This window comes from Helicoverpa zea, chromosome 1 (assembly GCF_022581195.2).
Source record: "Helicoverpa zea isolate HzStark_Cry1AcR chromosome 1, ilHelZeax1.1, whole genome shotgun sequence".
NCBI classification, from domain to species: Eukaryota; Metazoa; Arthropoda; class Insecta; order Lepidoptera; family Noctuidae; genus Helicoverpa; species Helicoverpa zea.
In genome coordinates this window covers 4,093,601-4,121,368 of record NC_061452.1, presented here as the reverse complement: position 1 = coordinate 4,121,368, position 27,768 = coordinate 4,093,601, and the positions used below count along the sequence as shown (strand labels likewise).

The 27,768-nt window shown below is 39.7% G+C and overlaps 3 protein-coding genes across 11 annotated transcripts in view; 2 read left to right on the top strand and 1 right to left on the bottom strand.

Moving 5' to 3' along the window:
- Nucleotides 1-361: 361 nt before the first annotated feature.
- On the bottom strand, nt 362-15,187 carry LOC124645650 (glycogenin-1). Of its 4 annotated transcripts, none has more exons than XM_047185497.1 (9): nt 15,030-15,187; nt 10,705-10,840; nt 9,473-9,647; nt 7,897-8,059; nt 7,419-7,545; nt 6,163-6,334; nt 2,624-3,461; nt 2,303-2,345; nt 362-1,446 (listed from the first exon to the last, which is right to left on the bottom strand). In XM_047185497.1, the coding sequence occupies exons 1-8, from the start codon at nt 15,034-15,036 to the stop codon at nt 2,311-2,313; spliced, it is 1,653 nt and encodes a 550-aa protein (XP_047041453.1). In that variant the 5' UTR covers nt 15,037-15,187; the 3' UTR covers nt 362-1,446; nt 2,303-2,310. The 4 variants fall into 4 exon arrangements, with proteins under 4 accessions (XP_047041453.1, XP_047041445.1, XP_047041437.1 ...); XM_047185489.1 differs by having other exon boundaries at nt 362-1,352; XM_047185481.1 differs by lacking the exon at nt 2,303-2,345 and having other exon boundaries at nt 362-1,352.
- Nucleotides 15,188-16,393: 1,206 nt separating this feature from the next.
- Nucleotides 16,394-27,768, top strand: part of LOC124632155 (guanine nucleotide exchange factor DBS-like) — a 72,240-nt gene continuing 60,865 nt past the window's right edge. For 4 of the 6 annotated variants that reach the window (XR_006984592.1, XM_047166897.1, XM_047166882.1 and 1 more), the window contains exon 1: nt 16,395-16,795. Coding sequence is in view for 5 of the 6 variants with exons in the window: in XM_047166897.1 (XP_047022853.1) it covers nt 16,627-16,795 (169 nt within the window). In the remaining variant the exon portion in view is untranslated. Of the gene's footprint in view, nt 16,796-24,390; nt 24,513-27,768 lie in introns of those variants that run through there. The other 2 variants (XM_047166845.1, XM_047166873.1) reach the window with 2 other exon arrangements.
- LOC124632193 lies at nt 18,758-24,121 on the top strand. Its single transcript, XM_047166904.1, has 4 exons — nt 18,758-18,947; nt 19,225-19,497; nt 19,606-19,839; nt 20,294-24,121. The coding sequence occupies exons 2-4, from the start codon at nt 19,240-19,242 to the stop codon at nt 21,515-21,517; spliced, it is 1,716 nt and encodes a 571-aa protein (XP_047022860.1). The 5' UTR covers nt 18,758-18,947; nt 19,225-19,239; the 3' UTR covers nt 21,518-24,121.

Here is a 27,768-nt window from a genome sequence, read left to right as displayed (position 1 = left end):
TTGGCAATGATAAGATAGTGAAATTACTGAAATTCTCTTCTTGTAACTGCTTGTTCTAACTAGATTTTTTATCAGTTATGTACTTTCAAAGGCCTGTGCAGTCATTATACTTACTACTTACTTAGTTATCGACCACAAACTTAACTTGACTTAATTAACTTCATGTGTTTTTAAGTATAGCAGCTGATTGTACACAGATGGCACGTGTAATGGATTGTGTAGCTATTCATTGATAATAAAACAAATCGTATGACTGATAAGCTGAATTCTACTATAAACAAACTCTTTTCCAACCAATCATCTTAATCCCAAGATAGGAACCTAAGGAAAAAAAGGAGGTCTAAGAAAAAAGAAACAGTAGTATTCCAAAATAGACTTTTAATATAAAATTTCATAAAAACATTCGTTTTCATACAATAAATACGTTTCGTCCTTTGGTAGATAAATTTTCAGAACAATAAAAACCGATTATTATCAGTGTTAAAACATAAAATCATAGAATTAATAAAAAGTAAAGGTATAAAATCAAACTAAACAATACATTGGCCGTGTGTGATAGCGAGTATAAAAATTAATGCTAACATCATTTTATAGTAAAAAATTACGCGATACATAAAAGCATAATTATTCGAAAATTAAATAGACATTTAACATTAGAAAGGCTACGATTATGGCACAGAGGAACTATCGGGAGCGTGTCGCGAGCGCTCACTTCTCTTTGGGCTTCTTTTCCTTCTTGCGCGGCGGCGGGACTGGTGCCTCGCCGCCTGCTGCCGCAGGGGCTTCCTTCTTCACCACTTTCTTTACCACCTTCTTCTTGGGCGGGTCTGCGGGCGGACTGGGCTGTGCCGGCGACGTAGGTGTCGCGGGAGTTGTGGGAGTGGCGGGAGTGCCAGGGGTGGGTGTCGCAGGAGAGGCGGGTGCCACTGGAGAGACAGGTGTGGCTGGTGTTACCGGAGTTGTAGGCGTGGCGGGTGTGGCAGGTGCCGCGGGCGTCGTGGGTGTGGCTGGAGTGACGGGTGCCGCTGGAGTCGTAGGTGCCGCTGGAGTCGTAGGTGTCGCTGGGCTCGAGGGTGTCGCGGGCTGGGCGGTTTCCGTGATGGAGGACTCTATCTGCGCTGCCGTGGAGGACTTGCCCTTGGCAGGGGTCTTGACGCCGATCTGCGCGAGCGACACGGCGCCGAGGGGCGGGGTGGGCACGTGCGGCGGCGCGGGCGCGCTGAGCTCGCGCGCGATGATGGCGCTGGCGAGCGCCGCCGCGTCCTCCAGCTCGCTGTCGGGGGTGGGGAGCGGGTCGGCGGCGGCGGGCGGGCACAGCTTCAGTTTGCCCGCCGGCTTGCGACGCTCCTCGGCTACACAACCAATTTATTCTCGCCTTTATTCTCTCGAGCGATTAGACGTGGCGTTAGTATGGCGGTCACATTAGAGAGCAAGCTCGGTTAGGGCCTGGAACAAAGTCGAGGGAAAACATAGCTACTTGGTTAATTCGAAACGATGCAAGCGGAAAGTTAGAAATTGTCAGTTTGGTGGAGTCACAAAGCTTCATGACCAATCATTACAAGGATTATTATTTTGTATTTGGAATCAGTTTTCTGACAAGGAGAACGATCCATTACAGTTATAAATAGGTCGAAGTATCAGGTATGAATAATTAAGAATTATAATTATAGATAGGTACTACATGTGTGAACTAAACGTGTGCTATCTACGTGAAGGTGTTTCATGAAGTGCTCTGAATAATGTTCCTTGCAATGCGTGAATAAAAAAAATTAAAGCATCGGAAAAGATCTATTACAATTTCGAAAATGTCTATTTACGAAATTGTAACAATCTTCCTGGGCATCACACATACACATACAAAAGTTGCAGCAAATGGCAAGAGACTCTACCGATGCCATTTGATGCAACTGCTCAGTAACAACTCATTCAGCTCATTTACTTGGCATTTAGTTTTATAGCAAGAGAAACTGCCATCATAATTATTTTCCAGAAATAGCTGAATGAGTGGTCAACCAAATGTCCCTACGATCTGCATCTACTTGGACGCAACCCAATAACCACGGAATATTTCGGTAGAAAATTGTACAAACAACAAGAGGAATTCGAATTTGGCTAATGTATTTTTAATCGGCAAAGAATTCAATCCGATTGGAAAGGAGTAGGTAGAGTCGGGTTTGGCAGACTTCACAACAGGAGCTTTTAGATATTCAACATTTATGTACAGTTACAAGTCCTTCACCCTAACTTACATTCAGCGCTTTTATAAAGTTGTGTTGAGTCCAAGTTCAATAATTAATATTACCTGATCTATCAAAGCCGCGTCTCTTGCGCTGCCTCCTCGGAAGCTGGGTGAAATAACAACGAATTTAAACGAAACGTATGCTGATAAAATAAACATTAAAACCAAACATCACAAAACGGCACAAAAGAAAACAAGTGGACACATCGAGTTTAAGGTGACGGTCGTCTAAGCTATTCACATTCATCTGCCGACCGATCCACGGCAAACGGATGCAGCTAACTATAAACATATTAGTAGAAGTCTGAAAACTGCAAATGAACTCTGTGAGATTGACAGTGCAAAGCTGTTAATCGTCGGCGGCGTCCTTGTGCGTATACTCACTTTTAGCAGCGGGGATTGCGGGCGCTTCTTCCTTGGACGGCGTGTTGGCAAGCGGCGGGCTGTCGGAGGCGACGGCGGGGCTGGCCGGGGTCGCGGGGGTTTCCACAACAGCCACTTCCGGTGCGGCGGCGGCTACTGGAACTTCAGTCTTTGGTGCCTCTACCACTGCTGCGGCTTCTGGTGCTTTCTCGGCTTCAGGCTTAGCGGGAGCCGCAGCGACCGGCGCGAGTGCTTCTACAGGCGCAGGCACGTCTGGGACGACGGCCTCTACGGTCACAGGAACTTCACTTGGCGCTGAGACTAATGCTGGTGCAGGCGCTTCGGGAGCAGGCGCAGCAGTTTCTACTGGGACGGGTACTACGGCTGGCTCTGGGACGGGCGTAGCTACCTTAGCAGGAGCAGCTTCTTCAGTTTTTGCCTCAGCGGCGGGGGCTGGAGCCGCTACAGGGGCCGCAGCTTCTACTGTGACTGGCACTTCAGCAGCTGCAGCGGGGACAGGTTCGGCGGGCGCAGGCGCCGCGCTTTCTGCTGGGACTACCTCTTTAGCCACTTCTACTTGTTCAGCGACGGGTTCCTGTACAACTTCTCCAGATTGAACTACGACTTGTTCTGGAGCTGGCTGTGGAGCAGGTTCCCTCGGTGGAGACTGTTTAGGGGGTGAGGAGCGAGGCTTGCTCAGTGTTTGCGAGATCTTGGCCCAGATATTAGCGAAGGAGTCGGCGCCCATGTAGTCAATGTTGCCGGCCTCCCAACCCTGGCGGCGTGACAGTTCATCCAGAGCTTCACGGTTTCCAGCCCCACCAGGCAACACTCGAGCCAGGTTACCGGCAACACCGCTCTGTAACAGAGTAAGTCTTGTGTCATTTTCGATCTTGTGAATAACGATACGACTACATTTTAAATAGGAATATTATTCGTATATCTAAAGGGAAAATGTTAATAGATAGTTTAGTTCGTGCAGAGTACAAACAACTGGTGAGCATGCAAAGCTGTCCTACATATAGAGCATAAAATACTGTGGCAAACACTTTGCGTTAAAGCTTTAAAAATAAAAGGTTTTACCTGAGGTTGTCGGAGACAAATACATAGGTTTGTGACTTACTTGGTCCTCAAGTACATTAGTATCCACCGGTTCGTCCTCCGGTAAGTCAATGGGCACTGGAGAGTCCGGCGGGGACGGTGTCGGGGTGGGTGGTATTTCATGAGTGCACACTTTCCTCCCCCGCGCGTCTACAGTAACTCTGTGCCTTAAATAGAAGCCATCGTATGGGTGTCTTGGCATTATGTCATCATAATCATCACTTTCGGTTGCCGACACATCCCCATTCATCATTTCGTGTTCTCTATATGTATCAATTCGATGGAGTCTTCGAGTGCGACGGGTGCGTTTCTTATCTTTTATTACGTGTACATGGTGTACTGCTATATCTTCTTGTGTTGGGTAGTGCGTGTGTGAGGAAAATGATTCATGATTTTTATAATTTTGGTGATGTTTTTGTTCATCAATATTATAATGCGACTGTATGTGTTGACTACTATTATCAGGTTGATGATCATACGAATGTTTATGTTCCTGGTGTTCGTGGCTGTGATTGTGATGATCATGACTGTGACTCTGATGATCATGATTGTGGCTGTGATGGTCGTGATGATTGTTGTTTTGTTGATCGTGATGATCGTGACTATAGCTGTGTTTTTCGTTATAATCGTGATGGTGGAAAGGATGTTCGCGAATGTCATGATAATCGTGACTCTGGTTATAATGATCATGATAATCTAAATTGGGGCTGTGATGAACAGGGTTGTGGCTGTGATGCTCATGATGTACATGATTATAACTCTGATAGTCATGATGATCAGAGTGGAAACTATGTTGACCATGATGGGAATGCTGATGGCTCTGGTGATCAAAGTTGTGACTGTGATGACCATGATTATCAGAGTGGTGAACGTGATGATCATGGCTGCTCTGGTTATGGTCATGGTCGTGATGCCAATGACTCTGATGTTGTTCGTGTCCGTGTTCGTGTTGAGTGTACTGTGGCCAGTGATCTGTATAGTGTGGTTGATTTTCCTGATTCGGTTTATGTTCTGTGTAAGTGGACGGTGGTTTTTGAGCTTGATAGTCCCATGCATACTTTCTGATTTCTTCGTGATCTTCAATCCTAACTAGTTCAACATGTTGGCTGGGACCTTCATCTGCGATTGGCGGGATGTGTCCTCTATAAATGGTCCATGGATCATGAAATTCTGAGACATCGATCTGTTTATCATGTTTATCTTCTTTGGCTTGTACATCGGGGTGATGCCAAGCGAATTCCGATTCAGGGTCCGGTGTTGGTTGATAGTGGAATTCGTGTCGCACGTCATGTGGAGGTAACACCAGGGGCTCGTCTAGTGCCTCGGCCACCTCAACCTATCGGTTGAAGTGAAACAACTCAGTAGTATGCATGCACACAAACACTTGAACTAAGCTTCGCACTAGCTATCTCACTGTACAGTGCTCAAAACTTTGTCCAAGCGACTATTAGTTTTTGTTTAATGCGTCACTTAATAAACATACTGATGACAATCGTTCAAGATATGATGATGATATACGATGATTCAGAAAAGAGGAGATCGAAATAAATAAAGAAGTTTTTTTTAATAAATTCAAATGCGAGTGTTACTTCGGTATGTTTATAAAGGTTTCGCGGCATTCCACCAAAATACCAACACCATCTATGCCATACAGATATTAATTAAACCGTGCAAAAGCAGACAGATATAATATTTTGTGAAAGTTAGAAAATGTTAGTATTTTGGAGAAATATTATGTCACACGGGTAAAAAAATAATGCTTGAAACATAAGGGTGCGTAAAGTAGCAGTACGGTGCACAAGCAACAGTGCAAGCTTTGTTACAGGTGGGAGTTACTGTTTAATCACTCAGGGAATCACACCCTAACACGGTGCTATGTAGGTATAATAAAGAAAAGTGTTCATGTCAATACCTAGACACGTATAGAATAAGATTGAGTAAACGCAAGGTGAAAAGCTAAAATTGAAATGTGTAGTCTCACCTCTGCAACTTTAGAGTCCTTCCGTGAATGCTTGGAAAACATGTTGTAGTGTTCAGAACAGAGGTCGTAATGACTATGGATCGACTTACTAGACCGAGCGAGGTACCCTGAGACGCTCGCGGTCACAGAAACCGCACACATGCGGATCCGATTTCAACAATGTGTAACCAATATGGAAATTAATATCTAGATCAATTGCAATAAATGTGTAATACTCAAGACATCTCGAGGTTGCAACAGCGCATATTGTTTTTGTGGTAATTCGATATTTGTGTATCGATTTCCATTGTTCTATTTGTAATCGTCTAAACACGTCTACGTAAGTATGACTAGATGGACTAGACATTGTTTGGCATTATTTATAGACGATCCTACTTGTGTTCTTAGAAGATGACCAAAGCCATTTTAGAATCTATAGATAACTGATTTATCTTTGCTAAGGTTGTTACAGCCGTAGCTAAAGCGTTGAATGACTTACCATGCCGGTATCAAGCTGAGAGTGGACGTCTCCGACGAAGATGTCCCACCACAGTTGGAGCAAGCCGCGGATGTGCTCAGGGGCATCCACGGATCCCGACTCGAAGTTGAACTGCTGCAGCCAAGGCTTGGCAGCTCCGATGAAGTGGATAATCTTCAAATTCTGCCCGTAGCTGGAAGAGTTTATGAATCAGGAAGACTTATACTACGTAAGAAATAAAACATGAATTATGTTTTGGGGGCATTCCAAGTCCCTTCTTAAGAGTACGCACACACTACAAACTTTTAGTCGGCAGATAGTCGATTTGGGCTCATAAACCAATATAAATATGATTGGTTTTACACGACACACGTAACAACGATCAGGTATTTTTCCAGTATCAGCCGACCAAAAATCTTTGATTGAATACACCATTTTTAGAAAAATAATATTTTTTTCAACCACCGGCCAGACTGTTTATTCTACAGTGTGCGCGCAGGCTAAGAGTCACGAAAAGATTCTAGAATGTGTACTTTGATTTGTAGAATATGATTTTATTCCTAGGATTTAATAGACGAGTTCAAACTTATTGGCAGCTACGACATGACTGCGATAAAGAATTCTATTTATCGTGGTTATGTGGACCATGAAAAAGTGCAAGTTCAACTACTAATATCTATGTACCTATCTTTTTCTGATAACATACTACGATTAGACAGGAGATATCCTTACATGTCGTTTAGTGTTTAGTTTTATCTTCCCACAGTCGGTTTAGATAACACAGACAATGTTAACGAGAAAAAAAAAACATTGCAGGAAGGATGGATAATTTTGGGCCCTGTAGAATGATTTGGACCGACCGTATTTTATTATAATTTTTGATTTTGTTTTATATGAATACATGTACTTATTAAGTATTTATTTATAGGTTGTGCAGGTAATATCTTCGATATACCCTATAATCGAGTCCATTTGCAACATACTTTTTACGACTGCCAACGTCAATATCGGACGCGAATGCATCAGGTATTTTCACTCGTGCCGATCAAAGTGGCGAGATAAACTGTTTTCTTGGTTATAATGAAGTCTCTGTGACTCACTGTCATATCGTTTATACAATAGAAATATTTTCATTTGGTTTCTGCTTGACTTGCGCACTAAGTATTTAGAATTAGAACGAGCTTTGTCTTCCAAAATTATCCATACTCGAGCAAATATGCATTTGGAAAGCTGTCAACACGATGATAATTAAGATAGCACGTGTAGTTATGACTCACTGTTTCAGAGCAGGCAGATACGAATAGAAGGCGGCGGATGTAACATTGTAGAGGAAAGGCAGATGCTTCTTGATGTCGCCATGTGCCCAGTCAGAGAAGAAAGAGTTCAGCAGGCCTTGGTCGCCACCTGTCACCAAACATCAGTGTTACACGCTAAACCACTTGACAAATCACCCTCATTAATACATAAAAAACATCCAATAACAAGTAAACATATTTCGTATTAATTTTAATGACAGTTTGCTTGAAAATATGACTGAATGATATCAGCTGTGTAAATAATAATTTTGCAAATATCTGTAAGAGATCATACGTTCTGGAAAACATTCAGCAATTGCAACAAAAAATGTTTAAACAAAATATATTTGGATGTTATGCAAAGGCAATTGAGTGGCTCTTAATTTTAGACATGAATCAGTGGGATAGAAGACTTTAGAAGAAGCAGTAATGGGATCTTTTTGGTCTAGAAAGACATTACCATCAAAGCTGCCGCGCTCCTGTGCGAAGGTGATGAGTTTGCTGAAGGTGTCCGCGGAGGGAGAGAACACGAAGACTCCGGAGTTGAAGCAGTCGGGCCAGCCGACATCGGGAGCCGCTGACAGCTGCTCGCGTTCGAACAACTCGTCGCAGTTTTGTACCACCTAGTGGAAAGTTCAGCGTTACGTTTCTTGAAGAGATTAGCTATAATTGATCATCAGGCATGATTTTTGTAAGAGTATTCGGTGCCAGTTAGAGACATCCCATTTCTGGGACATATGCAGACGGGACTTCTTCGAAAGATAAATAAAGTAGGATCAATAACAAGTTTGCACATAAGCATACATACATTACTCTCAAGGCTATCGTATACACTTTCAAACTTATGGTAAACAACAGGGGTATTTTAAGCACAAATCAGTTTTTTATCTTGTTGATGTGATCTTATCCTTTTGACCTTTCGTTTGGACAATTTGATAGATCTATTCAGAATGCTGAATTATAATGCTCTCATTATACAAGAGCCTCGTTACGACCCACGTGAGGAACATGAATGTTACAGTTACTGGTGGCTATCGAGCACTCTTTATCTACGCGTGGATAAAACTTGCGAGTTGACACAATAACCTGCGATAAATAAAACTCAGCGAGTCAATGGATTCTACCGAAACACTATCTCATTGCTTATTGTTGGGACTTAAACGTTCATAAATTGAATTTTTCTACTTGCTTTAATTATATAATTTCATGATAGAGGCGATAATGGCACGAGAACATCGTGTACTGACAGTTTCACTTTCACAAGATATGACGCTGCCTTCAAAGAACTAAAGAATGAAAGTGTAAAATATTGGAGCGGGTCCAAAATTGTCGGGAACAAAATATTTGGGCCACGGTTATGCGGCTCGTCATCTCGTGTTACTGCACTAACGTCCACATCCGGTAACATTGACTTTCTTATCGCATAAACAGTTACAGATCGAAATAGAGTTAACGACTTTTACATATGCTCGTTAATGCAACATTAAAAAATCGAAAACGATTTACAGCAATCAAAACATTCGCGATTCCCGCCATCTCTATGACATCACGCATGAAATAGTGAAGCATTCGTGGATTTGGCTGAAACCACTGTGGCTAATGCTTCTCCATTAATCAAGAAAACCCACTTTTAAATGAATCCACGTACGTCTCGTTAATAGGCTGCCGAGTAAAACACTTCATGATAGGACATATATTAATTTTGGTCGACTGTTACTACACAAGAATTGATTGAAGCAATCGCCGACCAAGCGACGTTTATCTATACTGCTCTTTGATATTGCACAAATATTTACACTGGAAAGTTTATTTTGCAGCTCCAGATCTTGATGCATAAACCTCCTCGCTAAAATGGGAATATATGGTGACGCGAGGACATGAAAACGTTTACTAAATAGTTGCCGGCAAACAGCTCAACATGTACGATCTAATTTAGTTTAATTCATTAGAGCCGTCAGTTATAGGACACTCATTAATTAAACTTTAGAGAGAAGACAGATCTGTCTGAGTATGTTGCCAAGTGGCAAGAAGCTCACCAATGTGTCGGCATCCAGGAACACGCACTTGTCATACTGCGTGAGATTCCAGCAGTGGATCTTGGTGAACGTGATGCCGAGCTCGGGCCGCTGCAGCAGCGCGAGGTGAGCCGCGTCTTGAGAGTCTAGTACATCCACAATGATCACCTCTGCGAACACCGCGCGAAGACGATCTCTGAGGACATCCAAAACAAACAGATGCTAAACATATACCTACGACATGTTGTTAACCACTTAAGCTCAATTATTGTTGTTTATCAGAGCAACATCGACAGATAAAGTGGAATCAAGATCAAGATCTGTCTATCAATATATCGCTCATCCAGAAACGAATAATAATAGCCACCAAACGTGATAGTGATCAATATTAGCATTTAAACGTCTTTATTTTTCTGTATTTGTATAGTTCGAGTTCTAACGTCGCCAATGATTACTTAGACGATAAAGTGTTTGCACGTGAAACATTATTTGAGTAATACTCTGTGAATATTCACGAATGCATATATTACTCGCTAAAACAAAAATGAGAATTGTAAACTGTGAAATAAATATAATGGCACAGTGATAATATCGTATGACTGTATCGACAATCATACAATCAGTCAATAATGGCAATTTAAAAATAGGTGTTATCTTTGAAGCGCACTGAGTAAGATACATTGGTGATCACTATTTTTAATTGAGTCAATTGTTTGTCATTTAAACTGCAACTGGGAATTACTGCCTAACTCCATCACAATAATTTAATTCTTTAACTGGCGTCACTTTTCATCCAAATTCTGGATCATGCTCCAGAAATCTAATAAGTGTAATCTACATACATTTGAATACTGTGTCTGATTTCCATTTTTGTCAAAGCACATTTTAGTTAATCGGAGAATTTGGTCTGACCGACGGCACTGATTGCGCAACTTTTATTTTTATAGCCCTTGGCAAATAGCCTTAGTCTGACCCAAATTACGAATCTGCTCATTTTGTGCAGAAAAAATATGTTTACACATTCATTCTCTGGAGTGTCATTGTGGACTGAAAATAGACCACCACCTCTTCCCGTAGGCGTTATGTCGTCATGTTGAACTGACGTGGGAGCAACCTACAGCCGTACCACAGCAGAGCCTTTACAACTCTTGACAATGGGATAGTCTTTTAAATGCAAGCTTCAAATACAGGTACAGTTTCGTCACAAACTTCTCCCAGTCTTTCAAACACACGTACAAAATTCATTGGTATACCTCATGGGATCAGTGACGGAGGGTGTGATGAGTACCACGGCAGGGTACGAAGATCCGACGCGGCGCAGGGAATGCGCCAGCACCAGAGCCCCCAACCCGTAAGAGTCGTTTGTGGCTAACGTCACCCATGCTCGATCTGCAAAACAATACAGTTAAAGGAAACGAGGCGTTAGACAATTAACACTTAAACAGCATTGACTGGAACAGCGTTGTTTTGTCAACACGGAGTTGCTAGGTCACTGGCATCGAGCACACTGCACGGCCCCGCTTTCGATTATTATTATTGGCCACACCTGCCAAACTGCACGCTGTTTGTTGACATTATCTTTGCACTATAGATGATGCGTATCGGTGATGAATGTTTATTCAGATAGGTACAGTCATCTTTATTTACCGTTACTCATTCATCCATCACCGTCAATGACAAACATTAGTTGTTGTCACTTGTCCCTGATTCTCCAATTTGCATGAATTTGTTTACGTAAAAGCAATTATAGTATCAGGAAATTGGACTGTACGGGAATAATTCAGAAATTAATTTGTGACATAAACATGCACATAATATAGTTTTCCTAAAACACTTAATACTACCAGAGTGGATATTCCGTAAAGCCAAAAAGGCCGTGGTTTCTTTATTAGATCTAAAATGGAGAGTAAGTCCTGATTTACTAAATTAATTATTTAAATTGATATAGGTTGGCCTTAAAGGGTCCAAAACTCAAGAGCAAAAATAGATTGTAGGTATTCTGTGTTCCTGATACCGATAGCTTTTCCGATGACAGTATTTGTAGCTGGTTAAAGATTTTTGTTGTTTGTGATTTCTCAAAGGACAAAAATTATTGCACAAAAATAACTTCAGTTGCGTAAAGGTAATCTATCTCTTGTCGCTTATAATGGCAGTTCCTGGCTCCCGAACCTACGTATGTAGGTAACTGGATACGTTAAGTTTTAGCTTGAGTTTGACTTACATAGAATAGCGGATATCTCAAAAACTGTCAGTGGCTTAATTAAACACGTTATTTATAAATCCGCATTATAATTTATGTCTAATTTGCAAACGCGCGAGTCTAATCACATTTGTGTATTCGCCATTGGTGCCAAAGACGTAAATATCTAAAATAACTGGAGAAACGTTGTTTTGGAGGATTACGTGCACATATATTTTAGCGATCCGCTGTCGGTTCATGTCGGGGCGTCGCCTTCGTCATCGTAAAATGCCACGAGGAAGTGCGCAGTTTCTTCCTCTCAAGACGCAGACGCAGAGCTCGTACGTATATTCTGTAGTGGGTACATATAATATTGGCACGTGCTACGAGAGTTGGCGCCGTAGATGCGTATGCGCACTATTATTTCTTCACCTGTCAATATCACCACGTGTTCATACTGAAGACTTGACATTCAGTTTAATTAGGAAACATTTTATTGCCTAGTCATTTGTTATCATGACTTGTGCAATTTTGGCATGCCATGCGATTTATTATACTGATTTAGTTTCGCAACAAGGCACGAACTGCAAAAGTTCAGCCAAACCATTACTGGCAGTTATATTTTCGATTGTGATATATGGAGAAACGTCTCGGATTCCACAAATTATTGACGGGAATAGCTCCCGGCGTCCAGTCTGCGTGGGCCATTACATATACCACCATGCAATAGACAAGTGCCGCACGTTCAGTTCCGAAATAGCGCGACACAAATAAAATTCAAAATAAAACTACTGAGTCGCGTTAGATATTTCGTGTCGGGAACGTCCACGCCTATGTATTCCACAATTAAACTCGTAAGTCTTCCCGATCAACGCCAGCTAACACTATGTGACGTTTCAGACTGTTGGACATTCCCCGCGGTCACAAATCCTATGTATTATTATCCAACTAGCTGGTGCCCGCGACTTCGTCTGCGCAGGTTTAGTATTTCGAACAATATGTTTACAAATTGTAGCCTATGTGTTATTCTGATGTATAAGCTATATTATTGTAAAGTTTCATTAAAATCCATTCAGTAGTTTTTGCGTGAAAGAGTAACAAACATCCATACATCCATACATACAAACTTTCGCGTTTATAATATTAGTAGGATTGTCTGCAAACATATGTAGGTAGGTACCTGTGATATGAATAGAAAAATGGATAGACTCGCTTTGAAAGAGGTCTCTTATTAATTTGTCGTTTGTGATCTCAGTGACTGCAACACTACAGAATTCCCGGAAATTTATTTGATTTATATTATAAACTTAAAACATCCTCCATGTCATAAAATCATCAATTTTATATCAGGAAATTCCGTCAATATTCGAGGCCAAATTTTAGTGGTTGAATCTGCTCATTACACGCATTTATAGCGTTAATGATATATCAACAACAAGATTTATTTTCTGAACTTTAGTTCGACAGCTGCCAGGACTGTTGAACAGGAAACGTCAAAAGATATTTAGGTAGTGGTGTAGTTATTTAATATATGAAACATTCTCCTGGTAGAAGGCACCCCAACAAGGCACTCGAGAGTTGAGATGCAGGATCAGGCGCGCTTGGGAGCAATGTCCCTGCGGTTTCTATTTAGGTGCGGCCGGTCCGGCGGGATGGAACCACGCGGGCAGTCGACCGTTTAACGGAATAAAGGAATGCAATGATGACGTGTTCATCTTTTTATATTGTCACACAGCTCTATGCAAAACCGCTAAAGAAAATCGCCATATAAAAAATAGGCTTTCGTGTTCCTCACTTTCTAAGCTAATCTCTGATGCACACGCTATGCGCCTTCAGCGAAATTCTTTGCACTTAGCCAATATTTAATTTTCAGTGTTGTATAGTGAAAACCGAACACCGAACACTAAGACTTGTCGTTTAGAGAAAGTGGGACTGGTTTGGAACCGTGCTTAGTTCGAACGAAGCCAATAAATCTTTCTAGGTATTGTGCTATTAAACAGAACGACTTTAGTTCTGCAAAATCCCATTGCTTTTGAACATGGAATAATGACTTCAAATTATATTCATGGCTGCATTCGACCGCTTCAATCATGTTAACTGGTGCTTTCGAATGAAATGATACTGCTATTGTCTGGAAATGTGAATGGTTTATTGGATTTAGCGATATATCTGTATTGGCTGTAGTATCTATAAGAAGAATCGGCGCCGGTTTAGCCACAACCAGGTCGGATGAACCTTTGTGGTTTGAATATCGGATATCAAGTTAGAAATATAAGAAATAGGCGCCAGTTTAGCTTGACAATAAGAAGTAATCTTAGACTAACACTCTGCGGATTGCTAATCCTGATAAGTTGCATGATATCTAGAGTCCAGGATTTCAGAAAAGGATTCCTTATCGCCATTCAGACTCAAACGACTTGCTAGACCAGTGAAGAAGTAACGCATCATTCAGGTTCGATTTTATCTTCCTCCAGAATCAAGTGACCCGGAAAATTTATGTAAATTCAAGTGTGGAATCTTAATTCCAAAATTTTTGCCAGTTATTAAAATTCCGTATCGTAATCGGAGTTGAAACGGTTAAGATGACTGCACATTAAATAACTGCAGTTACCATAACAGTTGATACGAAGCTGATAGGCTCGCTGTTTATGAATGTTGGTATTTGTAATAGATAACGACACTCTGTTTACGATCGCAAACTACTGATACAAAAGAAATTACAACGCAGGGTACAAGAACAATACATAATCTTCACTTCTAACGTAGATTACGTATAAGTGACGTAGTGATGTGGGGTCAGTAAAGATATCGGACACATAGACCAGAATAATTCAAGGTCATCCGGCTACCTCTTTTTTTTTATAATATTCGACTTACACGGCTTTAACAGCCAATTACATAAATACCTCGCAAAATATTTCGCAAAAATTACAATATGTTTTGCTGATTTAATTAATACGCATATCTGGTCTTTTAATGGCATATTTTATAAGCAGATTATTTTAGCAATATTTCGTTTGCGTATTGAGGAGTTAAAAATGTTGGCTGTAGATTCTTTTTTAACGCGATTGTCAACTAGCAAAAATGTAACATCAAGTATAATAAGTGTAGGTACCAGAAGTAGATTTTTCCTTAATGAGACTAAAATTCGTAAAACAGTGTTATAAAACGTGATAGCGGAATAATGGTTTTAAAGAGAAAATTTCTAACGGAATTTACAGCTGACCAGAAAAACACCCAGAGTATTTTTATCTACCCTTGTTAAAAATAATTAACATATCAATTAGTTAAATGCTCTCCTTTCATTCAATTACCGGCAAATTATTTTTGTAAGTAAAGCATGAAAATGGCTGTAATATAGAAAAGCCGGTGTAGAAAGTATAGGTAGTCGAAGCTTACTTGACATTATGTGGCCGGGTGTAGTCTCGCGTGTGACAGTTCCAGTCACGTCTCTCGTATCACGAACTACACGCGCTCTTCGCGCAACACTAGCTAATGCACGCAGCGTGCGACCGGCGACCGCGACCCCCTCGCCGCGCTAGCACTCACACTATCTCGCAAACGTCATCGCGTATTACACAAACACACACACGTAAAGGCGACGCATGCGTAAAAATAACAAGATAATTTGACAGGTTCCACGACAGATTTCGGATTATTTCTTTACATCGATAAAATTGTTTGTTTATTATAAATTGAAATATTAATTGAACTAAAAATATTTTTTCTTCCTACACAATTTTTTGATGTTTGATTTTTAAAACTTGCATGCTGGCAACTCTGAGACAAGAACACTCTACCAGCTGTTCCTGACGATCGATAGATGTCAGTGGGTGTCGCTTTATTTTCGTTGCCGTATATAGCATAATGCTCCTGCTCCACCTGCGTTAGCGTTAACGTTAATGTCAATGGCCAACTACACGTTACTTATTGCATTAAAAATGAGTGTTGGCTACACTTAGGTTACAATGCCGCAAGAGTTAATTCCCCATGAAGTAACGCGTTAACACACATTAAAGAGGTTAAACTTAGGCACACAAAATAATTCTAAAAACTAAAGCTTTCTCATTTGACCATTCCATTATCGTGCTCGTAAAATGCAGTTACCGCTTAAACAAAGTATCTACACTCGTCCTTGCATGCGTGCAATAAGATGGCATTAATGTAGCCAACATCACTTAGCGCTCTAAGCTACGCACTAAAACCCTTTGATGTGTCCAAAAAACCGACACCCGAGTTATCGCTTAACGTTTAATGCTATTAATATTGCCATTAGTATAAATTGACATTAAAACGTTGGCCACATCTGCGTAATGCCAAAATTTAACGCGTTAAGACGCAGGTGGAGCAGTAGCATAACGGTATCCGTAGTAAAATCACTTCATAGTAGTGATGTTAAGAGGACTGAAAAATGTCGATAGGAAGCACTAAATCCATCGTGTCTGAGTTTCAAACGCAATGATATTACCTAAATATTACTTTGTATCCAGTTGGTATGAATATTTCGGAGTGAGAGCAGAAATAATGTATTCAGAAACCAGTGGAATTATCGTAATAAAGCTTAATAATTGAAGAAAGATTGAAATAAACTGAATCGAATACAGCTGTGACTGACACTTTAATCGAACGCGTAATGTTGACCGGAGTAATTTTGAAATGCAGTGGCTTTTAATCGAATATAGGATACGAGTGTTATCGATACCTAAAAATATATCGACATTTTCTACATTGTGATATTACTTCCCTACATCGCTATCCAATAGTCTCTTTCATACTCGGGGACGTTCCGCGGTCTTCTTTGATATTATTAAACGTGAAGGCGGGTCGATGAACGAATTCGGCAAAAAATGACGGTCAATTATGCAATACGATACATTATTGACAATCCGTAAACACGGATTTGTGTTGGAAAACAAAGAAGGGACGTTTTAAACGAAAAATGTCGTAAAAGGCAGGTTAGCGTGTTGTGTTTGTTTTCGGTGTTTCGGTGGAAACGATGGCCAACTCCCCGACCAGTATAGAAACACAAATAGACAGTTTTTTGGAGCAATTTAAGAGGAGTGCGTCTAAAGCGATGGAGGAGAGGATGGAGTGGCCCGATGGTCCGTCGCCAGGTGGAGTCGTCAAGTCTCGCAGTAGCTGCTTCGCTCTGGACGCAGCAGCTGGTGAGTAATACTTCCACATGAATGGATAAAAAATGAATTTTCATAGGCTCGTGATACGATAAATACTTCCGAAATTACGGAAAAATATATCAACTAAGTAACGGCTACATATCTACCTACGCGTGTATTTAAATTAAGAACTTATTTAATACAAAAAATATCTACCTCCTTTAGATTATCGCGTAATGTAGGTATGTGCTTAATTCTTAATTTCTAATTAGATTACAAATGAATGTTGTCGGCTGCTCTCTCCACTATCGTTAAATACGTTTTTTTACTTCGTTTAAAAACAGTTACGTGTTTTAATTATGGCAAAGAAACTAATAAAAATGCGAGAACAACACTAAACTTTTTTGACTTATTTTTGTAGAATGACAGCTTGACAGCGGCAGGTGAGCTAACTTTTTTTAGGGTGTGTGACCTTGTGCGTCGAATGAACCCAAATATTAGTCTGGAATATTTAAGTGACGTTATTTTATTATTGTAATATTTTATCGCCTTTATGGATAACTAGCTTCCGCTAGCGGTTTCACGTGCTTCCGAAAAACCTATTTTCAGATACATGCCAATTCTGATGAGCTGTATTGTATTACCGCCAAATTTCATCAAAATCCACTCAGCCGTTTTCACATCGTGTATAATTATACTTATTCTTATCATTCGTCATTTTGGCGCGACATTTATTCGATCTACTTCTCTGTTGGAAAATTAATTAAATTACATTAAATTATGCATGTTCATTTCATTGAATGAGACAACACATTGCTCTAGAATAAATTTGAGTGACATGTTAGGAAATAGAAGTGCGGACGTCGAAAGGAAATGACTAATAGAATAACCGGTATAAGCCCACCCAGAGCTTATTTACGTAGTATTCCTATGTATACCTACTCCTTCAAAAATGCAGTTATTACATATAATTCCCGTAAAGCAGTGAGCACCAACATTATATTAAATGCCAGGGCTGTTGGTAGTTGTATGGTTGATTTTGTTCCACGCCGTTGCGGACCCTCTTGTATGGGTGCCCTGCAATAATTATTATACCTGCGTATACCTATTTTATGTTGAGAATACGTAAAGCCAAGGTGTATGTTTTGGCTCATTATTGTTGCCCGCAGTTTCACCCGCGTCATGTGAAAGCTACTTCCCGTATCCTGATAAAATATGGCTTATTTTACCCAGAAGTGTAGCTTGTCAACAATGAAAGAATTTTTCAAATCGGATCACTTGTTTTGGAGCCTTCAACGTACTAACGAACAATAAAAACCTGTTTAGGTATAATATTAGTAAGCATAGATGTAGCGGCACCTAAGTATTGTCCAATCATACAGTAGTTATATTAAATCGAGCACCCCCTTCTAAGAAATCGCTTAAAATACCACACATTCGAGAAACTTTGTCATCACGAAAACATACAAGTGCATAAGCTTACGAAACTGGTTATTGATTGTAAGTTAAGCATTTGCTTTGACACGGGATTCTCAATTGTTCATTCATGTAAATAAAATATCAATAGACGTTTAAAAAAAAATGGATGCGATGTTACGATCACATATGTTCTAAGATGTATCTTGAAAATTTTAAAGGAATAAAATATGCTCCAAATGGGAAGTTGCTGTTCTAAAGGTCAAGCATAAAAATAATATCAACATCAAATTGTAAGATATAATTGTAAGTATAGCGAACTGGAACGTTTACCTGAAAAACGAAATTAAATCACATGGTGTACTTTTAATTACTGTCAAATTAAATAAATTATGTGTGGTTATTTTTAAATTAAGTTTTTAAATAAATAATTAGTTGAATAATATTTTTGTTAAGTAATATAGTAAACTAACAGCCTGTCATAAAAATTGTTTCGTTTAAATTTTACCGCGCTAGTTTGCTACCACAGCGTCGATACGGAAACGCGTGCTCAGCGCAGTCTGGTGGTGGCGCACTGTACTAATTACGTGTTCTACGGCGTCCTCCGATTTTATTCACGGAAAGTGTATCGCCATATTGCTTCCGTGAACTCAGTGAAATATTTGTACATTTCTCTTCAATTATGACTGTAATATCAAAATGAAGTGAATTAAAACAAACCACAGTGTGTTGGAAACTGTGGAGATACATTTTTATGCATCTCAGTCTCTGATATTGCGTGAAAAAGGTGAGTTTCATTCTTCCTTTGCTATGACTATATGGCCCAATATTCCACGGGAGTTCGATCCGCTATGCGATAATGAAACTTAAAAAATGCGATTAAGGTTAATAATTGCGCGGTTTTTGTTATGTTTATTTACATGAATTTGAAAAGTTATCGCGGTTTTTCTTGTATTCTGCTTTGGGGTTGTCGATTCTCCTAGTGGTCGGGGCGGGTTTGTCGTGTCGCTTTGTACATACACGTATGTACGTACATGTGATTTGACATGAACGATCGGTTGTAGCGTCGAGCAGGCGGAATGTCGTTCGAAAAAATGGAAGTGGTGAACCCTGCTGAGAAAGAGGCGAGCGAGGTGCTGCATTCATTGCTTTCTGTGGAGCGGCGGAGCGTGGACAGCAAGGAGGCGATAATAGTGTCCATACCAGCGGACCAGAACGGCGGCGGCGATTATGGCGAGAGTGCACAGTGGCACACCCCTGTCATGGGCCAGCACTCGGTTTTTGAGATGGGAGGACAGAATATGCAGCAACATAACTACAATGGTCACCAAGAGCAGGTACTTACTGAACTTCTATTTCCACATCAACGGGCAATATCTTCTTGCTTAATAAGACCTTTGTATATCCATAAAACTGGATGCTTAATCACCGTTGTTGATTTCCAGGTTCTATGGCAAGGACACACAATACAGGTGGAAAATGGTACAGCCAGTTTGCCAAACATACCTGGTACCTACAGTATTGAGTTTGAGCCGCATGTTGAGGGTGAACCAGGAGACATGGAAGTTGACACTAAACCCAAAGTTGAAAAGAAAACGGGTAATAAAAAGAAGAAAAAAACAGAATCTGATAGCGATGAAGAGGTTCTGGACAATAAACTCGAGGATAATCCTGCACAGGTGAGAATTTCTTTAAAAATGTGATCAAATACTATTGAGCCCTTTATTATTTGAGGTTATATGATATCGATAGTTGAAATTGCCACAGTTTTAGTTTCTGTTAATTACAAATTGAGCCAATGTGAGCTTGATAATTTTGCATTGATTGGCTTGGACAATCTTAGAATTCAATTTATTCAATACATTTTGGATTTTTGGCATGTCTGCTGTTAAATTATTTTAACACATCCAGTACTAGAATCCAGCAAAGTGGAGTGGAGTGGAACAGTTATTATCAATTTTGTTATACAAACATCTTGTCTCCACCCATTCAGTTCTGAATAGACAGGGATACAACTTTGTATCCCTTTGTAAGCCCTAAACTCATTTGAAAGCCCTGTATTAGCTAAATATGTGTATGAGTCTAAAACTAAGCACTGGAGTTATTATTGAAATAGCTGTAATATATTTTCAGGTCAAGGAGAGACTACGAAGAGGCTGCGATTGTAAAGACAATTGTTACCGGGGGCTTAATCCTGAAGCAGTCTACCGTCACAGACTCAATATTGCTGAGCTGACTAAGAGTGAGCATGATATGTACCTGATGGGCATCACTATGGCGAGCTTGGCGAATCCAGCCGAGACTTCACGCCACAAAGTGAGGAGGAGACTTAGAGCATGTTATGTTTACCAAGGGAGGAAGGTATGCTTGGAGGCTTTTTTATATCTTGAGAATGTTACTCATTATCAGCTGAAGCGGATCAGACAGCACGTAATGACGCACGGTGTTGCACCGCGGATACACGGCAACGTCGGTAAGAAGCCATACAACACATTTACTCTTGATATTTACAAACATGCAACTAATTTCTTGAAGGAATATTTGAAACAACATGCTAGTTCACCTAAAGATGTTCAACCATCTGGGGAAAGTGGTAAGAAAGCCAGTAAGACTGTCATTATTCAAGGAGATTCACGGAAACATTTATTCGAGGCTTACAAAGAGTATGGAGAGATTCTCGAACCAGGAGTAAAACTCATGGGTTATTCAACTTTCCGTGCATTCATGAAGGACCAGTTCCCTCATGTTAAATTTGCCACAAAGAAGCAAGATATACCCAAAGACATGGTGCCGTTCCGCAGTGGTAAATGTATGTCATATGATAAGAACAAAGACCCCATTAGACTACAACAGGAGAAAGAAAAAGCAGATGCTAAGAAGGCAGCTATGGAGGCTAAGAAGAAAGAAGAACATGAGAGAGAGCAGCAGGCACAACAACAGGCTCAGCAGCAGCAACAACAGCAACAGCAAGTGCAGCAACAACAGCAACAGCAGCAACAACAACAGCAGCAGCAACAAGTACAACAAGTACAAGTTCAACAGCATCAACAGATGCAGAACCAGGCACATGTGGTTATACACCAACAGCAGCCACAACAACAACAGCAAATGCAACAACAAATGTTGGTACCGCAAGTAAGCCAACACCAACAAGTGCTCACTCAGCAAGGTGTACAGCAAGTGGCTCAGCAGCACTGTGTGCAGCCCCTTGGAGTCTCGGAGGAGGGTGGACAGCCAGTGGAAATGGCACAACAAGTGATACCATTGGCTGTAGTGCAACAACCACAACAAGCTTATATTGTGACACCTGTTTCACACTTCCAAACTCGTGTTCAGGGAACTTGGTACAGGCATTGACAGCCAATAATGGCTATCTAAGTTTCAAGTCATGTGAAACTGCAAATGCAATCATTTGTACGTAACCTAAGATCTCGCGACGACTGAACTGTTGTAGAATGAAACGGTTCCTTGGAAAATCTGGTTAATTGAAACGCCACACGTAACTTTGGCAATAAGTTAGCAAGGATAGTTAGGTAACACCTTTTCAGTATTGGTTGAAAAACTAATTTAATAAAACTATCTGTAAGTATAAAATTTAATCATATTTACACCATTTATATTAGCAATTAGCTATGTAGTTTATTTTAGAATTATGTAATGTGGTTTTCCAGCAGATAACTAAAATTATTTTTATTATGAGTATAGATAGACATTGTGTAGAAGCTTCATGGGTTGCAAGTAAGAAGAATTGCGTAAGTAGTGCTTACATCCAAATAAACTCTTGAGATATGAGCAAATTGATTGCACCTGTTGATCAACTGATCAACCTGATGGATCAACTGTCCAAGACTTAGTTTGGATGTATGCAGAAGTCGCGGGAAGCGGCATGTTTGTCTGTGACAAGCAAATGTTTATGATCCATGTAGTGATTACCAGTGATGAGCACATGCGGGCCATAAGTTTGCTTGTTGCCACAAAGATCTATGCTTCAATCAGATGTTGGCAATGACAGCTAGCAGTTTAGTAGGAGGATGTTTTACAATAGCGATCAATTAATTAATCACAATGTTATGATCGACATGTTATTTTCGTGTATCAAAGAGCAGTGCCTTCATAATATGATGTGGATTTTGACATAACTCGTGCGATTATAATTTCGGAATTAATGTTTAGAGTAAAGTAATAATAGGATTTTAATGAAAGGTGATGTATTACAGTGCTTTAGAACATTTTCAATGACCAGTTAACCAATGAATTATTTTAGTAACATGAAATTTATTGGGAAAGATCCTTTTATATTTCCCATTGTTAATAGTGACATCAAGAAGGACATTATTTAGTATGTATTTGGTTTCTAAATTTTTTACTGATTGAACTTACATACATATCAAATTGTCATAACAAGTGTTCTACATAAATATTATCTTCATGATTCTGTACTCCAGTAAAAGGATTGTGATTGGGGTTCGCAAACGCACTAAAATTATTCTGAGGTAGCATTGTAGATTATCATCCTATAGGTACAGTACCCGAATGGAATTTTAAGTTTCATAAAGTCATACTACTCTTGTATTTTTATCTTCCACAATGCAGTACAGCAATAATCCACACAGCAATATATAAATATATGAAAACCACAATATTATGTATTGTGACTTATCACATTTTACTATCACAATAAAAGGACGCTTATTTTAAAGACAACTTTTATTCAAAGATATGCATTTGTTCCGCGACAAACGCACTTAGTTTTATAAAACTATTCAATTGTCGATCAAGAAGGCTGACTTTCTAAAAGCTGAGTTACAGGACCTCGGCTATGAGTTAATGTGTTAGTAAGGATTTATTTAATAAGTGCAGACAAAGTTAGGTAGTTATTTTAATACACTAGAGTTCTAGTGTGTCTAGTTTTAATGTGGTGACCAAACATTGCAATGAAACCAGTTTTTAAAACCATATGATTTCTGGCAGGCTTCAAATTCACATTTGCAAGTATATTTATTTTCTTGCGTTTGATTTTAATAGAAATGTATTGTAAGATTTTTTAAGAATTAATTTTCATTTCTCAAAAAATCTTACAGTAATGTAAGATTTTAAGTAATGATTTTGAATGAATTCTATTGATTTTATTTTAAATACACTATCCTGTAACGTTTTAAGAACATGACGAATAAAAATATGTGTTAAAACTATACCATCGGGCTGGCGGCCTCCTGGTCAATGAGATAAAATAATTAAATGGGGACCTGAAGGAAATGGCCACTGTTAAGGTATCTACGTAATCTTACTTTAGGAGTTAGAGTATATGAAGTGCTCAAGAGAAATGGCTCTTGTACAAGTATATATTGCACATGTAATTCAACATTAATACAATATACTTCATATGATTGTACTCTGAAATTGGCTTATTTTTTATCCCAACGATAATATTACTTTTTAGAATCAATAAAGATTTTATTCTGCTGTTTGGGTTTCATGTCAAATTAATCCTGAGCTGATTATGTCCTCGCGATAACAAGACTAGGAAGTAGTTTTCAAACGAGAGACTAAGTAAAAATCTCATTTTATTTTGGAATAAGATAGATGTAGCGTAACTTATGTATAACTGATAGACGTGTGTAATCATAATCAATTTAAATATAGACAGTACAGAAATGTGCCTAGAAATTATGCTTATCCCTGTATTTTTATAGTGCAATAACATGTAAGATTCGGAGCAGATTTTATAAAGGAGATTGTCGATGTATTCAAATATTCTTTTAAATAAAGCCAGCAACGCCGATGAAAAGCAAATCACCATGTTCGTACAATTATCACCAACTAAAAATTGTTTGAGCTCACAAAACAGTCATTTGCTTCGAATCGTAGTGATTTGCCCTTAGCAACAAATTCGGCATCTATGTTCCAAAATTATTACCGTAGGAAGACATGATGTGATAGAAATTAAACTTTTTTACGCTATAACATGAGTTTCAATTAACCCGTTTAAAGCAGGGCTTTGGGACGTTAGGTGTGATCGGGGTCGAGGCTCCCACGCCATCCTCCAATAGACCGGTGCTGAGTTACAACCGGAGATTGTCCGCCGGGGGTGTACGTTCGTCGCACTCGTTCTGCCTCGGCTCATTGGTCTCCTGCAGCCGGCCACTTCACTCCACAATTTAATAAATCCCCCGCGTCGTTCATTTGTAAACAAAAGTCATTGTTTCGGCTTCAATCGGACAGTTTGACGATGGCGACTTGCCTTAGCGGGCGCGCGCGGTGTCATCTCGTTTCTTTGTAACCTTCGCGAAACTTGAAGCTATGAAGTTTTGGAAGTGTAGTACTAAAAGCGAGCGGCGAGCAGCTGCCATCGGTGAGTGTTTTTTTTTTGCTAAATGTCTTCCGCTAAAGAGGCTCGAGCCAGAGTATCAAATTACGTCAATAGGTCAACAATATTGACAAACATTAATGTATGTGGGTGCCGAATTTCCCAATTATTTCAATGATCAGACATTCACGTTATTAAATTAACCCAGATACTGGTTTGCTGAAACGATATCTGTAATTTGTCTTGATTATAGTGTGTGGAAGATACAGTTCTACGCATCGTAAAACGAGCAAGTCACTGAACCATCAACTGACTACTCTCAATTAGTGCAAGTACAAACCGATAGCGAATTATGTCGAAGACTTTACTAGCAAAAACTTGTTTGTGTTCTGGTGGTCAGTATGTTAAACGCATACGATAATAATGGCATGATGTAATCGAATGCACACCTTCACCTTCCACCACCTTCACAACTTCTAACACAAACAAGAGTGCGACGAAAACGTCTTGACGGTTCAAAGAACAAATAATTGGACTAGGCGAGTGGTGGGATCTTTTGTCCTGGATAAGTTTTATCGCAAAACATGATTTCCTTCCTAGTTTGTATCACAGGATTTTGACTTTGTACGTAGGAACTGTAGAGAATGAATATCAACAGTTTTTGTAATACCTATATTTTTTAGTAGGTACTGGTCGGATATCCATTTACATTATTATTCTTCTTAAAATAAGAGAATTTAAGAAGGTCATCAGGCTCAATCTGTCGCATGTGCCATAAAGCCCGAAATAAACATAAGTTCTTAATGATTTTTTATATTCCTGAGATCCCGGTCCCTAGCGCGCTACGCGCTACAGTACCTACTCTTACCTATGATATTTTTACAGACAGGCATTCTTCGATCATGTTTAACATAACGTAATGCAGAAAAAATGTAAAACATTGCCTATTTGCCTCCCCAGACCCCGGCCTGCCTACCTAACAAGTTTATTCAATGCACCGCATGCCGCGGTCACTTCTATACCTACCTATGACTTTCCTTCCTTGCTTGAAGTGGAAAAATATATTAAAATAGAAGTCGAGGATTCATCAAACAGAGGTTAATAAAAAAGAAGATACCTTCTGATACTAAATCTGTCCTACTATTACTGAATACATGAGACCTCTATATAATTTTGAGACTAACAGTAATTTAGAAAACTTATTTAACAAACGTTGGTAGGTACCAACGTTTTACCAATTGGTAGGTACCAACGTTTGTTAAATAAGTTGGGAAATATTTATTCTTTGTGTACCTACCTATAGTCCACAGACGGTCAGGACGTGACGGCCAATGTTTATTGCTTTGTGTATAATAAAGACCTTTCTTTTTGTGCTGTTTCAGTTAAGCTCGTTTATTTCTCCAAGGACGGACAGATGTGTGGGGGAGTTAGTTAGGCGTTTATTAAAGCGGTTGGTTTAATTCCAGCTTTGTGACAAAGACCACCGATTACCACGCGTAACTACCTACTTATACGAGCATTATTAAACCAAGCCAAGAGAAGTTTTCAACTTAAAAATATGTCTAAATATTTAACTTCCCTTCAAGTCTTCAACCGACAAGGAGCATTGTCAAAAAAAGAATGTAGACACGTGCCTATCGTTTTTATAAAATCAATGCACGTACGTTTGGGCATAACGATGCTTGTGACGTTTATGATATAGGTAGCCATCTATACAGAAGGCTCACACAGGGGCGGTGACTGTGTGCCCACTACATAGATTTGCAATGCGCTGCTGCTCCAGGCTGATTGCTATGCGAGCCACAATCCGCCAACCATCGGCCTTTGTTTGCGTTTCACATTGTCCCATCCTTCCTTTCCGTTCCAACTTTTACTGAATACGAGGTATTGTTTGATTTTCATTAAAATTTCATTGCAGTTTATAACGGACGGCAGCGATATTTCGATAATCAACTTAATTGATTAATACCGTTATACTTACGGTATGTAGGTTTCTTCACCGAATAAATTTATGCACATACCTACTTAGTACCTGTCTTTATTAAGCTGTTATCATAATCTGCCTGGCCATTTCCCAACTATGTTGGAATCGGTTTCCGAGCAAACCGGATACAGCCGAGTTGCTGTGGTTACATGGCGTTTACATAGAGAGAGTGTCTATCAGAGCACCATAAACCAGGTATCCCTGGGCAACACGATATGCACTCTTAGACCAATTTAGACCTGTGTCACTCAGCAAGTTTGACTATCTAACCTTGGCTACCATTACAGGATTTTAAAGCAACTGGTCTGTTTTTGCCTCTTATCGATTTTCACCCATTTGTGCCTTCTAGCTTCTAGCCTCCATTGTTATTTAGTAACGCTAATCACTAACCGTGCCTAAGTCGATCGAAAAGATCGTAAACTAACATGGATGAATGGCGCGCTAAAGAATGAGGCCAAAACTGAAGTAAAAACATTTATTTGCTTTTAACTCCTTTGCAGTAAAACAGACTGTTTGAACTGAATTTAGTAAACATCCTAGTTAAACACAATAGGTAGGTATAGATATACATATGAGCTTACGTATGACAGTACCTAGATAAACATAAGCAAGAAGGTATGTACACGTAGCCAACTGGTTGAAATAGCTATCCAATCAAACAGCCAGCCCTTTGACTCAACAAAACCATTCAATCACAGATAGCACACACAGAATCACAAAACACCCGCCCTTCACCGCTTCCTATGTGTCTTTGGTGGGAAGAAGAAATGGTGCAACAAACTCCCCAGCAACACAATTCTATCTGGATGGTTTGAAGAACATACAAGCAAGCGCGTTCATTAACGCTCATTCCTTCTCTGCTTGAGAAGAGGCAATAGCCCGCATGTGGTATATACAAATTGATTTTCTGCACCGGTAATTTATTCGATATTACCTAATTAAATTATTGCATAGCCTAATATTGCCACTGCATTACAACGAAGGCGCAAATAAATATCACACCACAAACGAATCTATTGCATATAGGTAGAGATAGCTGAAGACATTATTATTAATTTCGGATCCAGGACACAATGCCCACGTTATGAATACAATAGACGAATCGTCCTAGTCAACAATGACCGGCGCTGACGTACCCATGTAAGCCAAAATTAGACATAACGACGTACCAGCTATGGAAACGAGGATAATATAGCTTTGAAAGGTTCTAAATGTGTTACTAATAAGTATCTAATAAAGTTAGATTGATATACAAAGTTCGTTGTTTTAAATCTAGGACCTCCGCTCAGAAGACAGCAGATATCTCGCGAATGCCTA

Excerpts from the sequence above, each read along its gene's own strand:
- LOC124645650 (XM_047185481.1), bottom strand. Across the intron at positions 8,060-9,472 it reads TCCTGGATGCCGACACATTG|GTGGTACAAAACTGCGACGA; the intron begins GTGAGCTTCTTG and ends ACTTTCCACTAG. Across the intron at positions 3,462-6,162 it reads CTCAGCTTGATACCGGCATG|AGCGGTGTTGCCGGTAACCT; the intron begins GTAAGTCATTCA and ends ACTCTGTTACAG.
- LOC124632193 (XM_047166904.1), top strand. The coding sequence starts at position 19,240 with ATGTCGTTCGAAAAAATGGAAGTGGTGAACCCTGCTGAGAAAGAGGCG. Across the intron at positions 19,498-19,605 it reads ACAATGGTCACCAAGAGCAG|GTTCTATGGCAAGGACACAC; the intron begins GTACTTACTGAA and ends GTTGATTTCCAG. Across the intron at positions 19,840-20,293 it reads TCGAGGATAATCCTGCACAG|GTCAAGGAGAGACTACGAAG; the intron begins GTGAGAATTTCT and ends ATATATTTTCAG.